At 57.4% G+C, this 16,392-nt stretch overlaps 1 protein-coding gene across 1 annotated transcript in view; it reads left to right on the top strand.

Moving 5' to 3' along the window:
* Positions 1-15,663, top strand: part of C10H11orf58 (chromosome 10 C11orf58 homolog) — a 24,525-nt gene extending 8,862 nt beyond the window's left edge. The window contains exons 2-5 of the mRNA XM_075327022.1: positions 2,521-2,604; positions 14,483-14,543; positions 14,751-14,860; positions 15,216-15,663. Of these exons, the coding sequence (XP_075183137.1) occupies positions 2,521-2,604; positions 14,483-14,543; positions 14,751-14,860; positions 15,216-15,440 (480 nt within the window). The 3' untranslated portion in view covers positions 15,441-15,663. The remainder of the gene's footprint in view (positions 1-2,520; positions 2,605-14,482; positions 14,544-14,750; positions 14,861-15,215) is intronic.
* The last annotated feature ends 729 nt before the right edge of the window (positions 15,664-16,392 follow it).

The raw sequence follows: 16,392 nt of genomic DNA, 5'->3' as shown, positions 1-16,392 counted from the left end.
CTTCCCCGTCCCCGTCCCCCTCTCGCTCTTCCTCCCGTCCCCGTCCCCCTCTCGCTCTTCCTCCCGTCCCCGTCCCCCTCTCGCTCTTCCTCCCGTCCCCGTCCCCCTCTCGCTCTTCTCCCTGTCCCGTCCCCCTCTCGCTCTTCCTCCCGTCCCCGTCCCCCTCTCGCTCTTCCTCCCGTCCCCGTCCCCTCTCGCTCTTCCTCCCGTCCCCGTCCCCCTCTCGCTCTTCCTCCCGTCCCCGTCCCCCTCTCGCTCTTCCTCCCGTCCCCGTCCCCCTCTCGCTCTTCCTCCCGTCCCCGTCCCCCCTCTCGCTCTTCCTCCGTCCCCGTCCCCCTCTCGCTCTTCCTCCCGTCCCCGTCCCCCTCTCGCTCTTCTCCCGTCCCCGTCCCCCTCTCGCTCTTCCTCCCGTCCCCGTCCCCCTCTCGCTCTTCCTCCCGTCCCCGTCCCCCTCTCGCTCTCTCCTCCCGTCCCCGTCCCCCTCTCGCTCTTCCTCCCGTCCCCGTCCCCCTCTCGCTCTTCCTCCCGTCCGTCCCCTCTCGCTCTTCCTCCGTCCCGTCCCCTCTCGCTCTTCGCTCCCGTCCCCGTCCCCCTCTCGCTCTTCCTCCCGTCCCCGTCCCCCTCTCGCTCTTCTCCCGTCCCGTCCCCTCTCGCTCTTCCTCCCGTCCCCGTCCCCCTCTCGCTCTTCCTCCCGTCCCCGTCCCCCTCTCGCTCTTCCTCCCGTCCCCGTCCCCCTCTCGCTTCCTCCGTCCCCGTCCCCTCTCGCTCTTCCTCCCGTCCCCGTCCCCTCTCGTCTCGTCGTCTTCCTCCCGTCCCCGTCCCCCTCTCGCTCTTCCTCCCGTCCCCGGTCCCCCTCTCGCTCTTCCTCCCGTCCCCGTCCCCCTCTCGCTCTTCCTCCCGTCCCCGTCCCCTCTCGCTCTTCCTCCCGTCCCCGTCCCCCTCTCGCTCTTCCTCCCGTCCCCGTCCCCCTCTCGCTCTTCCTCCCGTCCCCGTCCCCCTCTCGCTCTTCCTCCCGTCCCCGTCCCCCTCTCGCTCTTCCTCCCGTCCCCGTCCCCCTCTCGCTCTTCCTCCCGTCCCCGTCCCCCTCTCGCTCTTCCTCCCGTCCCCGTCCCCCTCTCGCTCTTCCTCCCGTCCCCGTCCCCGCTCTCGTCCTCCGTCCCGTCCCCCTCTCGCTCTTCCTCCCGTCCCCGTCCCCTCTCGCTCTTCCTCCCGTCCCCGTCCCCCTCTCGCTCTTCCTCCCGTCCCCGTCCCCCTCTCGCTCTTCCTCCCGTCCCCGTCCCCCTCTCGCTCTTCCTCCCGTCCCGTCGTCTCCCCTCTCGCTCTCCTTCCTCCCGTCCCCGTCCCCCTCTCGCTCTTCCTCCCGTCCCCGTCCCCCTCTCGCTCTTCCTCCCGTCCCGTCCCCCTCTCGCTCTTCCTCCCGTCCCCGTCCCCCTCTCGCTCTTCCTCCCGTCCCCGTCCCCCTCTCGCTCTTCCTCGTCCGTCCTCGTCCCCGTCCCCGCTCTCGCTCTTCCTCCCGTCCCCGTCCCCCTCTCGCTCTTCCTCCCGTCCCCGTCCCCCTCTCGCTCTTCCTCCCGTCCCCGTCCCCCTCTCGCTCTTCCTCCCGTCCCCGTCCCCTCTCGCTCTTCCTCCGTCCCCGTCCCCCCTCTCGCTCTTCCTCCCGTCCCCGTCCCCCTCTCCGCTCTTCCTCCCGTCCCCGTCCCCCTCTCGCTCTTCCTCCCGTCCCCGTCCCCCTCTCGCTCTTCCTCCCGTCCCCGTCCCCCTCTCGCTCTTCCTCCGTCCCCGTCCCCCTCTCGCTCTTCCTCCCGTCCCCCGTCCCCCTCTCGCTCTTCCTCCCGTCCCCGTCCCCCTCTCGCTCTTCCTCCCGTCCCCGTCCCCTCTCGCTCTTCCTCCGTCCGTCCCCGTCCCCCTCTCGCTCTTCCTCCCGTCCCCGTCCCCCTCTCGCTCTTCCTCCCGTCCCCGTCCCCCTCTCGCTCTTCCTCCGTCCCGTCCCCTCGCTCTCTCCGTCCCGTCCCTCTCGCTTCCTCCCGTCCGCCCTCTCGCTCTTCCTCCCGTCCCCGCCCCCCCTCTCGCTCTTCCTCCCGTCCCCCCCGTCCCCCCTCTCGCTCTTCCTCCCGTCCCCGTCCCCCTCTCGCTCTTCCTCCCGTCCCCGTCCCCTCTCGCTCTTCCTCCGTCCCCGTCCCCGTCCCCTCTCGCTCTTCCTCCCGTCCCCCCCTCCCCGTCCCCCTCTCGCTCTTCCTCCCGTCCCCGTCCCCCTCTCGCTCTTCCTCCCCGTCCCCCGTCCCCGTCCCCTCTCGCTCTTCCTCCCGTCCCCCCCCCGTCCGCCCCTCTCGCTCTTCCTCCCGTCCCCCCCCCCCGTCCCCCTCTCGCTCTTCCTCCCGTCCCCCCCCCCGTCCCCCTCTCGCTCTTCCTCCCGTCCCCCCCCCCGTCCCCCTCTCTCGCTCTTCCTCCCGTCCCCCTTCCGCAGTTGTCAGTGTGGTTTTGTTTGGTTGCCGGGCTCAGGCATGGTTTCTTGATTTTCAGGCCGGGGGATGCAGTTGGGACAACGTGGATTTAGGCAATGAGGAGCGAAATCAGAAATTCCTGCGGCTGATGGGGGCTGGAAAGGTGAGGAGGTGGGGGAGGGGGCGGCCCACCCTGCTCCTCACTATCCTGGTGTCCTGGTGATGTAGCACTGCTCGCTGCGCATCTGCCGTCTTTCTGGATGTTTGGGGATTGGTGGGATCTTGTTTTATCTGGACTGGATTCATTACAGAGCATTGAAAAAGTATTCACATTCTGAACTTTCCCCTTATTTTTTCCTTGTTATACCCATAAACATAAATGTAAGATGTCAGCAGGTTGGGTTCTACCTTGTCTGAGCTAGCCCCGCCCACACCGCACTCTGTATGTACAATGTCTATAGACAGTGAGCTGCTAATCACAGCAGAGGGCATGCAGGCTACCTGATGTAGTCTGACAGTGATAATCTCCTGAAGCTAAAACAAACATTGCAGGTGTATAACACACAATGAGATAAGAGACATCTCTGAAATTTGTGTTAACCCCTACAGCGAGCTCTATTCACACTACATAGCGAAAACCTGCTGACGGGGTCCCTTAACCCCTTCAGCCCCCGGGCACTTTCCGTTTTTGCGTTTTTGTTTTCTGCTCCCCTTCTTCTGAGAGCCGTAACTTTTTTTTTTTATTCCGTCAATCTTGCCATATGAGGGCTTGTTTTTTGCGGGACGAGTTGTACTTTTAAATGAAACCATACGTTTTGCCATACGGTGTACTGGAAACCGGCAAAAAAATTCCAAGTGTGGAAAAATTGCAAAAAAAGTGTGATGGCACAATAGTTTTTGGGATGTTTTATTCACGGTGTTCACTATATGGTAAAACTGATGTGTGGGTGCGATGCCTGAGGTCGGTGCGAGTTTGTAGACACCAAACGTGTAGATTTACTTGTATCTAAGGGGTTAACAAAAATTCACAAGTTTGTCCAATAAAAGTGGTGCACATTTTGCGCCATTTTCCGAAACACGTAGCGTTCTTATTTTTCGGGATCTATGGCTCAGTGATGGCTTATTTTTTGCGTCTCGAGCTGACGTTTCTAATGGTAGCATTTTTGCGCAGATGCTACGTTTTGATCGCCTGTTATTGCATTTTGCGTAAAACTTGCGGCGACCAAAAAACGTAATTTTGGCGTTTGGATTTTTTTTTGCCACTACGCTGTTTACCAATCAGATTAATTGATTTTATATTTTGATAGATCGGGCATTTCTGAACGCGGCGATACCAAATATGTGTATATTTATTTTTTAACCCTTTAATTTTCAATGGGGGGGAAAGGGGGGTGATTTGAACTTTTAGGTTTTTTTTTTTTTTTATTTTCTAAAACTTTTTTTTTACTTTTTTTTTATTTTACTAGTCCCCCTAGGGGGCAATAGCGATCAGCAATCCGATCGCTCTTATCTATCTTCTGATCACAGCTATACAGCTGTAAACAGCAGATTCAGTCACTTTGGTTTTCCCTCTGCTCGCGGCCGAGGGAAAACGAAAGTGAAACATCGTAGCAGCAGGCATCATCACATGACCCTGTGCTATGATGGCAACCACCGATAGTCACGTGATAACACACGTGACTTCCGGTGGGGGCGGCGGTAAGTAACAAACATGGCCGCGCGCATTTAAACCTTGCTGCCAGACTTTGGCAGCAAGATTTAAGGGGTTAATGGCCGCGGGTGGAAGCGATTCCACCCGCGGCTAGGAGGCACACATGTCAGCTGTTGAAAACAGCTGATGTGTGCCGATCCACGCCGCCTGCCCGCGGCAGGGGGCGGGGCTTAAGGGGACACGATCCTGGACGGATAGATCCGTCCAAGGTCGTGAAGGGGTTAAATGTGTTTAACTACAAGTATCTGTGATGTGTAAAAGAAATGGAAATTGTGGAGTGCATTAGTATTCAGACCCCGGAGTCAGCACTTTGTAGGAACACCTTCCTCTGTCTTGCATTAGTATTCAGACCCCGGAGTCAGCACTTTGTAGGAACACCTTCCTCTGTCTTGCATTAGTATTCAGACCCCGGAGTCAGCACTTTGTAGGAACACCTTCCTCTGTCTTGCATTAGTATTCAGACCCCGGAGTCAGCACTTTGTAGGAACACCTTCCTCTGTCTTGCATTAGTATTCAGACCCCGGAGTCAGCACTTTGTAGGACCACCTTCCTCTGTCTTTCAGGGCCTGTCTCTTCGGTCTGTGGGAAGGGTGGTCTCGGTGATGTGCAGGGCCAGTTTCCACCACGCTCAGAGTTCAGCATTTAAACCAATTCTCCTCTGGTCAGATCCTCTTCCTCCACTGCTCAGTGTGGCCCCTTCATGGCTTCTTGCTTCTCTTCCAGGGCAGAATTGTGGCGTCCATGATTAATCGTCGTCCTGTGGACAGATTCTCCTCCTGAGCTGTGATCTCTGCTCCTCCTGTGGACAGATTCTCCCCCTGAGTTGTGATTTCTGCTCGTCCTGTGGGCAGATTCTCCTCCTGAGCTGTGATCTCTGCTCATCCTGTGGACAGATTCTCCCCCTGAGCTGTGATCTCTGCTCGTCCTGTGGACAGATTCTCCCCCTGAGTTGTGATCTCTGCTCGTCCTGTGGACAGATTCTCCTCCTGAGCTGTGATCTCTGCTCGGCCTGTGGACAGATTCTCCTCCTGAGCTGTGATCTCTGCTCATCCTGTGGACAGATTCTCCCCCTGAGCTGTGATCTCTGCTCGGCCTGTGGACAGATTCTCCTCCTGAGCTGTGATCTCTGCTCGTCCTGTGGACAGATTCTCCCCCTGAGCTGTGATCTCTGCTCGTCCTGTGGACAGATTCTCCCCCTGAGTTGTGATCTCTGCTCGTCCTGTGGACAGATTCTCCTCCTGAGCTGTGATCTCTGCTCGGCCTGTGGACAGATTCTCCTCCTGAGCTGTGATCTCTGCTCATCCTGTGGACAGATTCTCCCCCTGAGCTGTGATCTCTGCTCGTCCTGTGGACAGATTCTCCTCCTGAGCTGTGATCTCTGCTCGTCCTGTGGACAGATTCTCCTCCTGATCTGTGATCTCTGCTCCTCCTGTGGACAGATTCTCCCCCTGAGCTGTGATCTCTGCTCGTCCTGTGGACAGATTCTCCCCCTGAGCTGTGATCTCTGTTCGTCCTGTGGACAGATTCTCCCCCTGAGCTGTGATCTCTGCTCGGCCTGTGGACAGATTCTCCTCCTGACCTGTGAATTCTGCTCGTCCTGTGCACAGATTCTCCCCCTGAGTTGTGATCTCTGCTTGTCCTGTGGACAGATTCTCCCCCTGAGTTGTGATCTCTGCTCGTCCTGTGGACAGATTCTCCCCCTGAGTTGTGATCTCTGCTCGTCCTGTGGACAGATTCTCCCCCTGAGTTGTGATCTCTGCTCGTCCTGTGGACAGATTCTCCTCCTGAGCTGTGATCTCTGTTCGGCCTGTGGACAGATTCTCCCCCTGAGCTGTGATCTCTGCTCGGCCTGTGGACAGATTCTCCTCCTGATCTGTGATCTCTGCTCGTCCTGTGGACAGATTCTCCTCCTGAGCTGTGATCTCTGCTCGTCCTGTGGACAGATTCTCCCCCTGAGCTGTGATCTCTGCTCGTCCTGTGGACAGATTCTCCTCCTGATCTGTGATCTCTGCTCGTCCTGTGGACAGATTCTCCCCCTGAGCTGTGATCTCTGCTCGTCCTGTGGACAGATTCTCCTCCTGAGCTGTGATCTCTGCTCGTCCTGTGGACAGATTCTCCTCCTGAGCTGTGATCTCTGCTCGTCTTGTGGACAGATTCTCCCCCTGAGCTGTGATCTCTGCTCGTCCTGTGGGCAGATTCTCCCCCTGAGCTGTGATCTCTGTTCGTCCTGTGGACAGATTCTCCCCCTGATCTGTGATCTCTGCTCGTCCTGTGGACAGATTCTCCCCCTGAGCTGTGATCTCTGCTCGTCCTGTGGACAGATTCTCCTCCTGAGCTGTGATCTCTGCTCGGCCTGTGGACAGATTCTCCCCCTGAGCTGTGATCTCTGTTTGTCCTGTGGACAGATTCTCCCCCTGAGCTGTGATCTCTGCTCGTCCTGTGGACAGATTCTCCTCCTGAGCTGTGATCTCTGTTCGTCCTGTGGACAGATTCTCCCCCTGAGCTGTGATCTCTGCTCGTCCTGTGGACAGATTCTCCTCCTGAGCTGTGATCTCTGCTCGTCCTGTGGACAGATTCTCCTCCTGAGCTGTGATCTCTGCTCGTCCTGTGGACAGATTCTCCTCCTGAGCTGTGATCTCTGCTCGTCCTGTGGACAGATTCTCCTCCTGAGCTGTGATCTCTGCTCGTCTTGTGGACAGATTCTCCTCCTGAGCTGTGATCTCTGCTCGTCTTGTGGACAGATTCTCCTCCTGAGCTGTGATCTATGCTCGTCCTGTGGACAGATTCTCCTCCTGAGCTGTGATCTCTGCTCGTCTTGTGGACAGATTCTCCCCCTGAGCTGTGATCTCTGCTCGTCCTGTGGGCAGATTCTCCCCCTGAGCTGTGATCTCTGTTCGTCCTGTGGGCAGATTCTCCCCCTGAGCTGTGATCTCTGCTCGTCCTGTGGACAGATTCTCCTCCTGAGCTGTGATCTCTGCTCGGCCTGTGGACAGATTCTCCTCCTGAGCTGTGATCTCTGCTCGGCCTGTGGACAGATTCTCCCCCTGAGCTGTGATCTCTGCTCGTCCTGTGGGCAGATTCTCCCCCTGATCTGTGATCTCTGCTCGTCCTGTGGACAGATTCTCCCCCTGATCTGTGATCTCTGCTCGTCCTGTGGACAGATTCTCCTCCTGAGCTGTGATCTCTGCTCGTCCTGTGGACAGATTCTCCTCCTGAGCTGTGATCTCTGCTCGTCCTGTGGACAGATTCTCTCCCTGATCTGTGATCTCTGCTCGTCCTGTGGTCAGATTCTCCTCCTGAGCTGTGATCTCTGCTCGTCCTGTGGACAGATTCTCTCCCCGAGCTGTGATCTCTGCTCGTCCTGTGGACAGATTCTCTCCCCGAGCTGTGATCTCTGCTCGTCCTGTGGACAGATTCTCCTCCTGAGCTGTGATCTCTGCTCGTCCTGTGGACAGATTCTCCCCCTGAGTTGTGATCTCTGCTCGTCCTGTGGACAGATTCTCCCCCTGAGTTGTGATCTCTGCTCGTCCTGTGGACAGATTCTCCCCCTGAGTTGTGATCTCTGCTCGTCCTGTGGACAGATTCTCCCCCTGAGTTGTGATCTCTGCTCGTCCTGTGGACAGATTCTCCCCCTGAGTTGTGATCTCTGCTCGTCCTGTGGACAGATTCTCCTCCTGAGCTGTGATCTCTGTTCGGCCTGTGGACAGATTCTCCCCCTGAGCTGTGATCTCTGCTCGTCCTGTGGACAGATTCTCCTCCTGAGCTGTGATCTCTGCTCGTCCTGTGGACAGATTCTCCCCCTGAGCTGTGATCTCTGCTCGGCCTGTGGACAGATTCTCCTCCTGATCTGTGATCTCTGCTCGTCCTGTGGACAGATTCTCCCCCTGAGCTGTGATCTCTGCTCGTCCTGTGGACAGATTCTCCTCCTGAGCTGTGATCTCTGCTCGTCCTGTGGACAGATTCTCCTCCTGAGCTGTGATCTCTGCTCGTCCTGTGGACAGATTCTCCTCCTGAGCTGTGATCTCTGCTCGTCTTGTGGACAGATTCTCCCCCTGAGCTGTGATCTCTGCTCGTCCTGTGGGCAGATTCTCCCCCTGAGCTGTGATCTCTGCTCGTCCTGTGGACAGATTCTCCCCCTGATCTGTGATCTCTGCTCGTCCTGTGGACAGATTCTCCTCCTGAGCTGTGATCTCTGCTCGTCCTGTGGACAGATTCTCCTCCTGAGCTGTGATCTCTGCTCGTCCTGTGGACAGATTCTCCTCCTGAGCTGTGATCTCTGCTCGTCTTGTGTTACAGATTCTCCTCCTGAGCTGTGATCTCTGCTCGTCCTGTGGACAGATTCTCCTCCTGAGCTGTGATCTCTGCTCGTCCTGTGGACAGATTCTCCTCCTGAGCTGTGATCTCTGCTCGTCTTGTGGACAGATTCTCCCCCTGAGCTGTGATCTCTGCTCGTCCTGTGCAGATTCTCCCCCTGAGCTGTGATCTCTGTTCGTCCTGTGGGCAGATTCTCCCCCTGAGCTGTGATCTCTGCTCGTCCTGTGGACAGATTCTCCTCCTGAGCTGTGATCTCTGCTCGGCCTGTGGACAGATTCTCCCCCTGAGCTGTGATCTCTGTTTGGCCTGTGGACAGATTCTCCCCCTGAGCTGTGATCTCTGCTCGTCCTGTGGACAGATTCTTCTCCTGAGCTGTGATCTCTGCTCGTCCTGTGGACAGATTCTCCTCCTGAGCTGTGATCTCTGCTCGTCCTGTGGACAGATTCTCCTCCTGAGCTGTGATCTCTGCTCGTCCTGTGGACAGATTCTCCCCCTGAGCTGTGATCTCTGCTCGTCCTGTGGGCAGATTCTCCCCCTGAGCTGTGATCTCTGTTCGTCCTGTGGACAGATTCTCCCCCTGATCTGTGATCTCTGCTCGTCCTGTGGACAGATTCTCCTCCTGAGCTGTGATCTCTGCTCGTCCTGTGGACAGATTCTCCTCCTGAGCTGTGATCTCTGCTCGTCTTGTGGACAGATTCTCCTCCTGAGCTGTGATCTCTGCTCGTCCTGTGGACAGATTCTCCTCCTGAGCTGTGATCTCTGCTCGTCCTGTGGGCAGATTCTCCCCCTGAGCTGTGATCTCTGTTCGTCCTGTGGGCAGATTCTCCCCCTGATCTGTGATCTCTGCTCGTCCTGTGGACAGATTCTCCTCCTGAGCTGTGATCTCTGCTCGTCTTGTGGACAGATTCTCCCCCTGAGCTGTGATCTCTGCTCGTCCTGTGGGCAGATTCTCCCCCTGAGCTGTGATCTCTGTTCGTCCTGTGGGCAGATTCTCCCCCTGAGCTGTGATCTCTGTTCGTCCTGTGGACAGATTCTCCCCCTGAGCTGTGATCTCTGCTCGTCCTGTGGACAGATTCTCCTCCTGAGCTGTGATCTCTGCTCGGCCTGTGGACAGATTCTCCCCCTGAGCTGTGATCTCTGCTCGTCCTGTGGGCAGATTCTCCCCCTGATCTGTGATCTCTGCTCGTCCTGTGGACAGATTCTCCTCCTGAGCTGTGATCTCTGCTCGTCCTGTGGACAGATTCTCCTCCTGAGCTGTGATCTCTGCTCGTCCTGTGGACAGATTCTCTCCCTGATCTGTGATCTCTGCTCGTCCTGTGGTCAGATTCTCCTCCTGAGCTGTGATCTCTGCTCGTCCTGTGGACAGATTCTCTCCCCGAGCTGTGATCTCTGCTCGTCCTGTGGACAGATTCTCCTCCTGAGCTGTGATCTCTGCTCGTCCTGTGGACAGATTCTCCCCCTGAGCTGTGATCTCTGCTCGTCCTGTGGACAGATTCTCTCCCCGAGCTGTGATCTCTGCTCGTCCTGTGGACAGATTCTCCTCCCGAGCTGTGATCTCTGCTCGTCCTGTGGACAGATTCTCCTCCTGAGCTGTGATCTCTGCTCGTCCTGTGGACAGATTCTCCTCCTGAGCTGTGATCTCTGCTCGTCCTGTGGACAGATTCTCCTCCTGAGCTGTGATCTCTGCTCGGCCTGTGGACAGATTCTCCCCCTGAGCTGTGATCTCTGCTCGTCCTGTGGGCAGATTCTCCCCCTGATCTGTGATCTCTGCTCGTCCTGTGGACAGATTCTCCCCCTGATCTGTGATCTCTGCTCGTCCAGTGGCCTCTTGGCTGCTTCTCCTCCTTCTTGGGATGTCTGTCTCGGTGGACGCTGAGTGTTGTTGGTTTGCAGTTGGGCCTTTTATTTTTTGGTACTTTATCATTCGTTTTCTGCCGCACACATGCTGTACTTTGCCCAGAAAGTTCTTCTTTGGTCCTTTCTGACCAGAGCAGGGGACACATGTGATGGAGGGGACACAGCGGAGATACCGGCCAGATGTGGGAAGCTGGAGAAACAGACGCAGAAGACAAGGGTGGCCCTTAAGTGCGGACTCCGGGGGCTGAATATAAATGAGGGAGATGGCGCTGAAGTGAGGGCAGCATGAAGGGTCAGTATCGGGCTCCTCCACAATGGGGGTCTGCACACACAATGTGCTGATGTGAGGGCAGCATGAAGGGTCAGTATCGGGCTCCTCCACCATGGGGGTCTGCACACACAATGTGCTGATGTGAGGGCAGCATGAAGGGTCAGTATCGGGCTCCTCCACCTTGGGGGTCTGCACACACAATGTGCTGATGTGAGGGCAGCATGAAGGGTCAGTATCGGGCTCCTCCACCATGGGGGTCTGCACACACAATGTGCTGATGTGAGGGCAGCATGAAGGGTCAGTATCGGGCTCCTCCACCATGGGGGTCTGCACACACAATGTGCTGATGTGAGGGCAGCATGAAGGGTCAGTATCGGGCTCCTCCACCTTGGGGGTCTGCACACACAATGTGCTGATGTGAGGGCAGCATGAAGGGTCAGTATCGGGCTCCTCCACCTTGGGGGTCTGCACACACAATGTGCTGATGTGAGGGCAGCATGAAGGGTCAGTATCGGGCTCCTCCACCATGGGGGTCTGCACACACAATGTGCTGATGTGAGGGCAGCATGAAGGGTCCGTATCGGGCTCCTCCACCTTGGGGGTCTGCACACACAATGTGCTGATGTGAGGGCAGCATGAAGGGTCAGTATCGGGCTCCTCCACCTTGGGGGTCTGCACACACAATGTGCTGATGTGAGGGCAGCATGAAGGGTCAGTATCGGGCTCCTCCACCATGGGGGTCTGCACACACAATGTGCTGATGTGAGGGCAGCATGAAGGGTCCGTATCGGGCTCCTCCACCTTGGGGGTCTGCACACACAATGTGCTGATGTGAGGGCAGCATGAAGGGTCAGTATCGGGCTCCTCCACCTTGGGGGTCTGCACACACAATGTGCTGATGTGAGGGCAGCATGAAGGGTCAGTATCGGGCTCCTCCACCATGGGGGTCTGCACACACAATGTGCTGATGTGAGGGCAGCATGAAGGGTCCGTATCGGGCTCCTCCACCTTGGGGGTCTGCACACACAATGTGCTGATGTGAGGGCAGCATGAAGGGTCAGTATCGGGCTCCTCCACCTTGGGGGTCTGCACACACAATGTGCTGATGTGAGGGCAGCATGAAGGGTCCGTATCGGGCTCCTCCACCTTGGGGGTCTGCACACACAATGTGCTGATGTGAGGGCAGCATGAAGGGTCCGTATCGGGCTCCTCCACCTTGGGGGTCTGCACACACAATATGCTGATGTGAGGGCAGCATGAAGGGTCAGTATTAATTTTGTCTTTTCTCATAAGACTGAAAACCAAGCTTTCCATAATGGAGTTGTTCGCTCTGGACTCTGAGAAATATATTTTGGGGGGGTTCCCCTGCCGGGCTAGTGAAGGGGGGGGGTAATTTGGAGTAGGGGGTGATGGTGATGTTTTATCTGGTGCTCGGTGTTATGGAGATCTCTTCATGGATTCGTCCGCAGAATATCACAACCTTATAAAGGAAGCCTCCATTCTAAAGAAAATCTCCTACCCCCGAGGACCTGGAGACCCCCGGACCCCCATTATATCCAGCCTCTTATCTCACTATATAGAGGTTTCTTCAGGATCTGGTAACACAATCGCCACCTTACACAATTGATGAATTGACAAATCTGGAGCAACCGTCTGCTGACAATGGCCGTGAGTTCCTCTACCGCGTCCCGCTGCGTCCCAGCTGCCGTCACCTGTGCCTGGAAACCTCGCGGAACCAAAGACCCCCACAAGGATCAGTCACCCCAAGTCTGGTGAATCTTTTCATGGGGCTTGTTGAGACCTCGTCACCGCCCCCCGCTTGTCTCGTACCGTCGTCCCATCGATTCTCTGGGCAGGAATGGAGGGGCCGATCGTTCACCGCAGGCCGGTGCAGGTGGTGGTGTGTGTTTGGATCTCACCATACGACGGCCGCCATTGTCACCGGTAGGATTCAGATTTTTCATGCACACGATGGTAAGTGGGAAAACCCTGGTGTCAGAATCTCCCGGGAGAAGCAGAAAAAAAAAAATCAGTCAGTCGTCCATCTTGAATCGGTGATTTACGGAAAAGAAATATTGCGGGGAATTCTAGAAGCCGCCTCTGAAAACGATCTAGAAAAATCACAGGCGGGTGTCCAAAAATGTAACGTAATACTGTATGGCTGCACCAGCAACGACGGGGGGCTTCACTGCCCACAGGACCCCGGCGAGGTTTTGCCATATACTGGAGGAATCGTGCTGCCTGCCGTGCCGAGAGTCACACGCCGGAGGGGAGAACCATAGAAAAGATCACTGCACCCGGCAAATGGCCGAATCATGGGGAAAAGTGCTAATCCGAGCGGGAGCGGGGCCACTTCAGGAGCCACCAGCTAAATATGGGGGGACACGATGTAATGCAAAGAGGGGGGACGTGTGGAATCTTATTGTTTAGCATATGTAGACCTCCCGGATCCGTCCCTTTTATAAGTGTCACAGGAAATCCCAATAATGTACATCAGTCTGTGGGTGCAACGTGAGAAAATGTGGAGCACTGCACGGGGTGTGAATACTATTTCAACACACAGTATATTCATTGTGTTCTGCACAACAAGCCGTGATCACTCTGCTCATCCTGAGCCTCCTGGACGATTCCCTGTGCATTGGCGGCCATCACTGGGGTCGCCGGACACCGGGGTAGGAGACATGCGGCCATCACTGGGGGTGCCAGGCACCGGGGTAGGAGACCTGCGGCCATCACTGGGGGCACCGGACACCGGGGTAAGAGACATGCGGCCATCACTGGGGGTGCCAGACACCGGGGTAGGAGACATGCGGCCATCACTGGGGGCACCGGACACTGGGGTAGGAGACATGCGGCCATCACTGGGGGCGCCGGACACCGGGGTAGGAGACATGCGGCCATCACTGGGGGTGCCAGACACCGGGGTAGGAGACATGCGGCCATCACTGGGGGCACCGGACACCGGGGTAGGAGACATGCGGCCATCACTGGGGGCGCCGGACACCGGGGTAGGAGACATGCGGCCATCACTGGGGGTGCCAGACACCGGGGTAGGAGACATGCGGCCATCACTGGGGGTGCCAGACACCGGGGTAGGAGACATGCGGCCATCACTGGGGACACTGGGGTAGGAGACATGCGGCCATCACTGGGGGTGCCAGACACCGGGGTAGGAGACATGCGGCCATCACTGGGGGCACCGGGGTAGGAGACATGCGGCCGTCACTGGGGGTGCCAGACACCGGGGTAGGAGACATGCGGCCATCACTGGGGACACTGGGGTAGGAGACATGCGGCCATCACTGGGGGTGCCAGACACCGGGGTAGGAGACATGCGGCCATCACTGGGGGCACCGGGGTAGGAGACATGCGGCCATCACTGGGGGTGCCGGACACCGGGGTAGGAGACATGCGGCCACCACTGGGGGCGCCGGACACCGGGGTAGGAGACATGCGGCCACCACTGGGGGCGCCGGACACCGGGGTAGGAGACATGCGGCCACCACTGGGGGCGCCGGACACCGGGGTAGGAGACATGCGGCCATCACTGGGGGCGCCTGACACCGGGGTAGGAGACATGCGGCTATCACTGGGGGGGCGCCGAGCTCCGGGGTAGGAGACATGCGGCCATCACTGGGGGCGCCGGACATCGGGGTAGGAGACATGCGGCCATCACTGGGGGTGCCGGACACCGGGGTAGGAGACATGCGGCCGTCTTAAAGGGGTCTCCTTTTAATTTTCTATTTTCCAAATGCTTTTCAGCGTTAAAATGGCAACCCGGCCCCCTGTCCTCCCAGGGGTGTGTCCGGAGGAGATGAGGGGGGGGGGGGGCGCGGGGGTTATGGTTTCCCTTTCATTCATTTAGATTAATATTTTTCATTTTTCCAGAAGGAGCACACGGGGCGTCTTGTCATCGGAGACCACCGCTCCACCTCGCACTTCCGGTCAGGTAAGAACACAGATTGCTGGCTTAAAGGGCCGGTGTCCAGTCTGCTGGAAATCGCCCTACAGCCGTGTTCCGGATATTCCGCGACCTCTGCACCTCCCGGCGTCTTTGCTCTGTTTCCACATTGCAAAATTGGCAGGGCAAGCGGGGAAGGCGAATTGTCTGCGGTGGAGCCTGTACCCCATGATGGTGAATCTTCTGTTCCCACAGGAGACGAGGACCGCAAAATGAACGATGAACTGGAGCATCAGTTCCAGCAGAGCATGGACAGCACCACGTCTGGCAGAAACCGGCGGCACTGCGGCCTCGGGTTCAGTGAGGTAAGTGCCTGTGCTCTGTACAGCACTGCAGAGGAAAAAAACTCAATAGGCATTGCGCCGCTCCTGCGCCCCCTCCCCCTCCCCCTGCTCCTGCGCGCCGCCACCCCTGCTCCTGCATTCCCCTTCTCTTCCTGCGCGCCCCCTCCTGCTCTTCTTCCCTGTGCGCTGACGACCCCAAATCCCCGCCCCCCCCCCCCTCCTCCTCATCCTGCGCCCCCCCCCCATCCCCTCTATACATGATCCCCGGGGCAGTACGGTCGCCGTGGCGGGGGCCCGGTCGCTGTGGCCTTTCCCTCAGTTTGTACATTCTCCAGTATTTTTCTTCTATATGACATTGATCAGTTTTTCTTTGCAGCCCCAAAGCTCTGAAGAAAAGCCGACGTCCCCTCCAGAGCGCCCCCTGAAGGAAGAAGAGCTGCCAGATTTGTATGCAGGTGACAGCGCCAGTGACCCCGAGACTGAAGCCGCAGTAGAGAACAGCGACCAGAGCGCCATTGTCCAACAAAGCAATAACGACCGCGCCAGCGAGAAGCCCAAAGGCAGCTACAAAATGCAGTTTGTGAAATCCAGTGGATTCTGAGGCCACATGTGATTCACGGCAGAAGGTGGTCTCCCGAGGGCTGGATCCTGCTGTCCACCACCGGACCCCCAGGCTTTCTGAGGGTGGTGGGACTGCTTGGCTGTGGGCAGAAGATGTGCTCCCTGCGCAGAGATGGATTTGGGGCATTTTTATACTTCTGGGATAATGGGAGTTTGTTCTTCTGGAGAACTTTGTGGTGGAATAAACCTGGAATGAGGAGGAACCGCTGTGGTGTCTGCGCTAGCCGTGGCTCATACGAAGTCTGCAGCTGCCTTTTCCACCGTGGTGTCTGCGCTAGCCGTGGATCATGCGAGGTCTGCAGCCGCTTTTTCCATTGGGGGGCTTTGCATGCCTTGTTTCCAGGGTTTGTCTGTTTCTGGGAAAGATTGGGCCACCTGGCCTGGATCGGTTTTTGACAAGATCTTTTCCAGATTTCCAGGAATGCCCATGATCCCTGCTGCCACCGCGGCTGGCCATGGGGCCCCTCGTCTGTACCGCTGCCGACACATGGGAAGCATCTCCGAGCCTCGTTCCCCCGCACTGATTATGTCAGCGGCTGCAGGGAGAAGGGGCTGAGACTTTTCTCTGTGCTCCCCGTGCGACTGCAGCGGAGCCCGACATCCATAACACAGGGAAATGGATTGGGGCTGGAGGGTCATTTCACTGTTGTCGTCTGGAAACTCTGAGGACGGCCGCGGTGCCGGCAGCGAGCTCCTCCGCACGCAGAGGATGGGTGATTTATTGTGACTCTAGGATTTCTGGTGTCTGCTGATTGATGTCGCCGTGCGATTTCTGCAGGTTTCCTATTAGAACACCTGAGACACGATTCATCTCTGTCCGCCAGTGACGCTCTGTTATCTTGGATTATTCTGAGAGGTGGGGAGTGTGGGGTGCAGTTTAGGCTTTGGGAGGGTTATGTAGGAATACTAACAGGAGTCAGACTGTCTGCAGT

This window comes from Anomaloglossus baeobatrachus, chromosome 10 (genome assembly GCF_048569485.1).
Source record: "Anomaloglossus baeobatrachus isolate aAnoBae1 chromosome 10, aAnoBae1.hap1, whole genome shotgun sequence".
Classification (NCBI taxonomy): Eukaryota; Metazoa; Chordata; class Amphibia; order Anura; family Aromobatidae; genus Anomaloglossus; species Anomaloglossus baeobatrachus.
The sequence above is the reverse complement of the archived record's forward strand: the minus strand, read 5'-3'. Positions and strand labels throughout refer to the sequence as shown.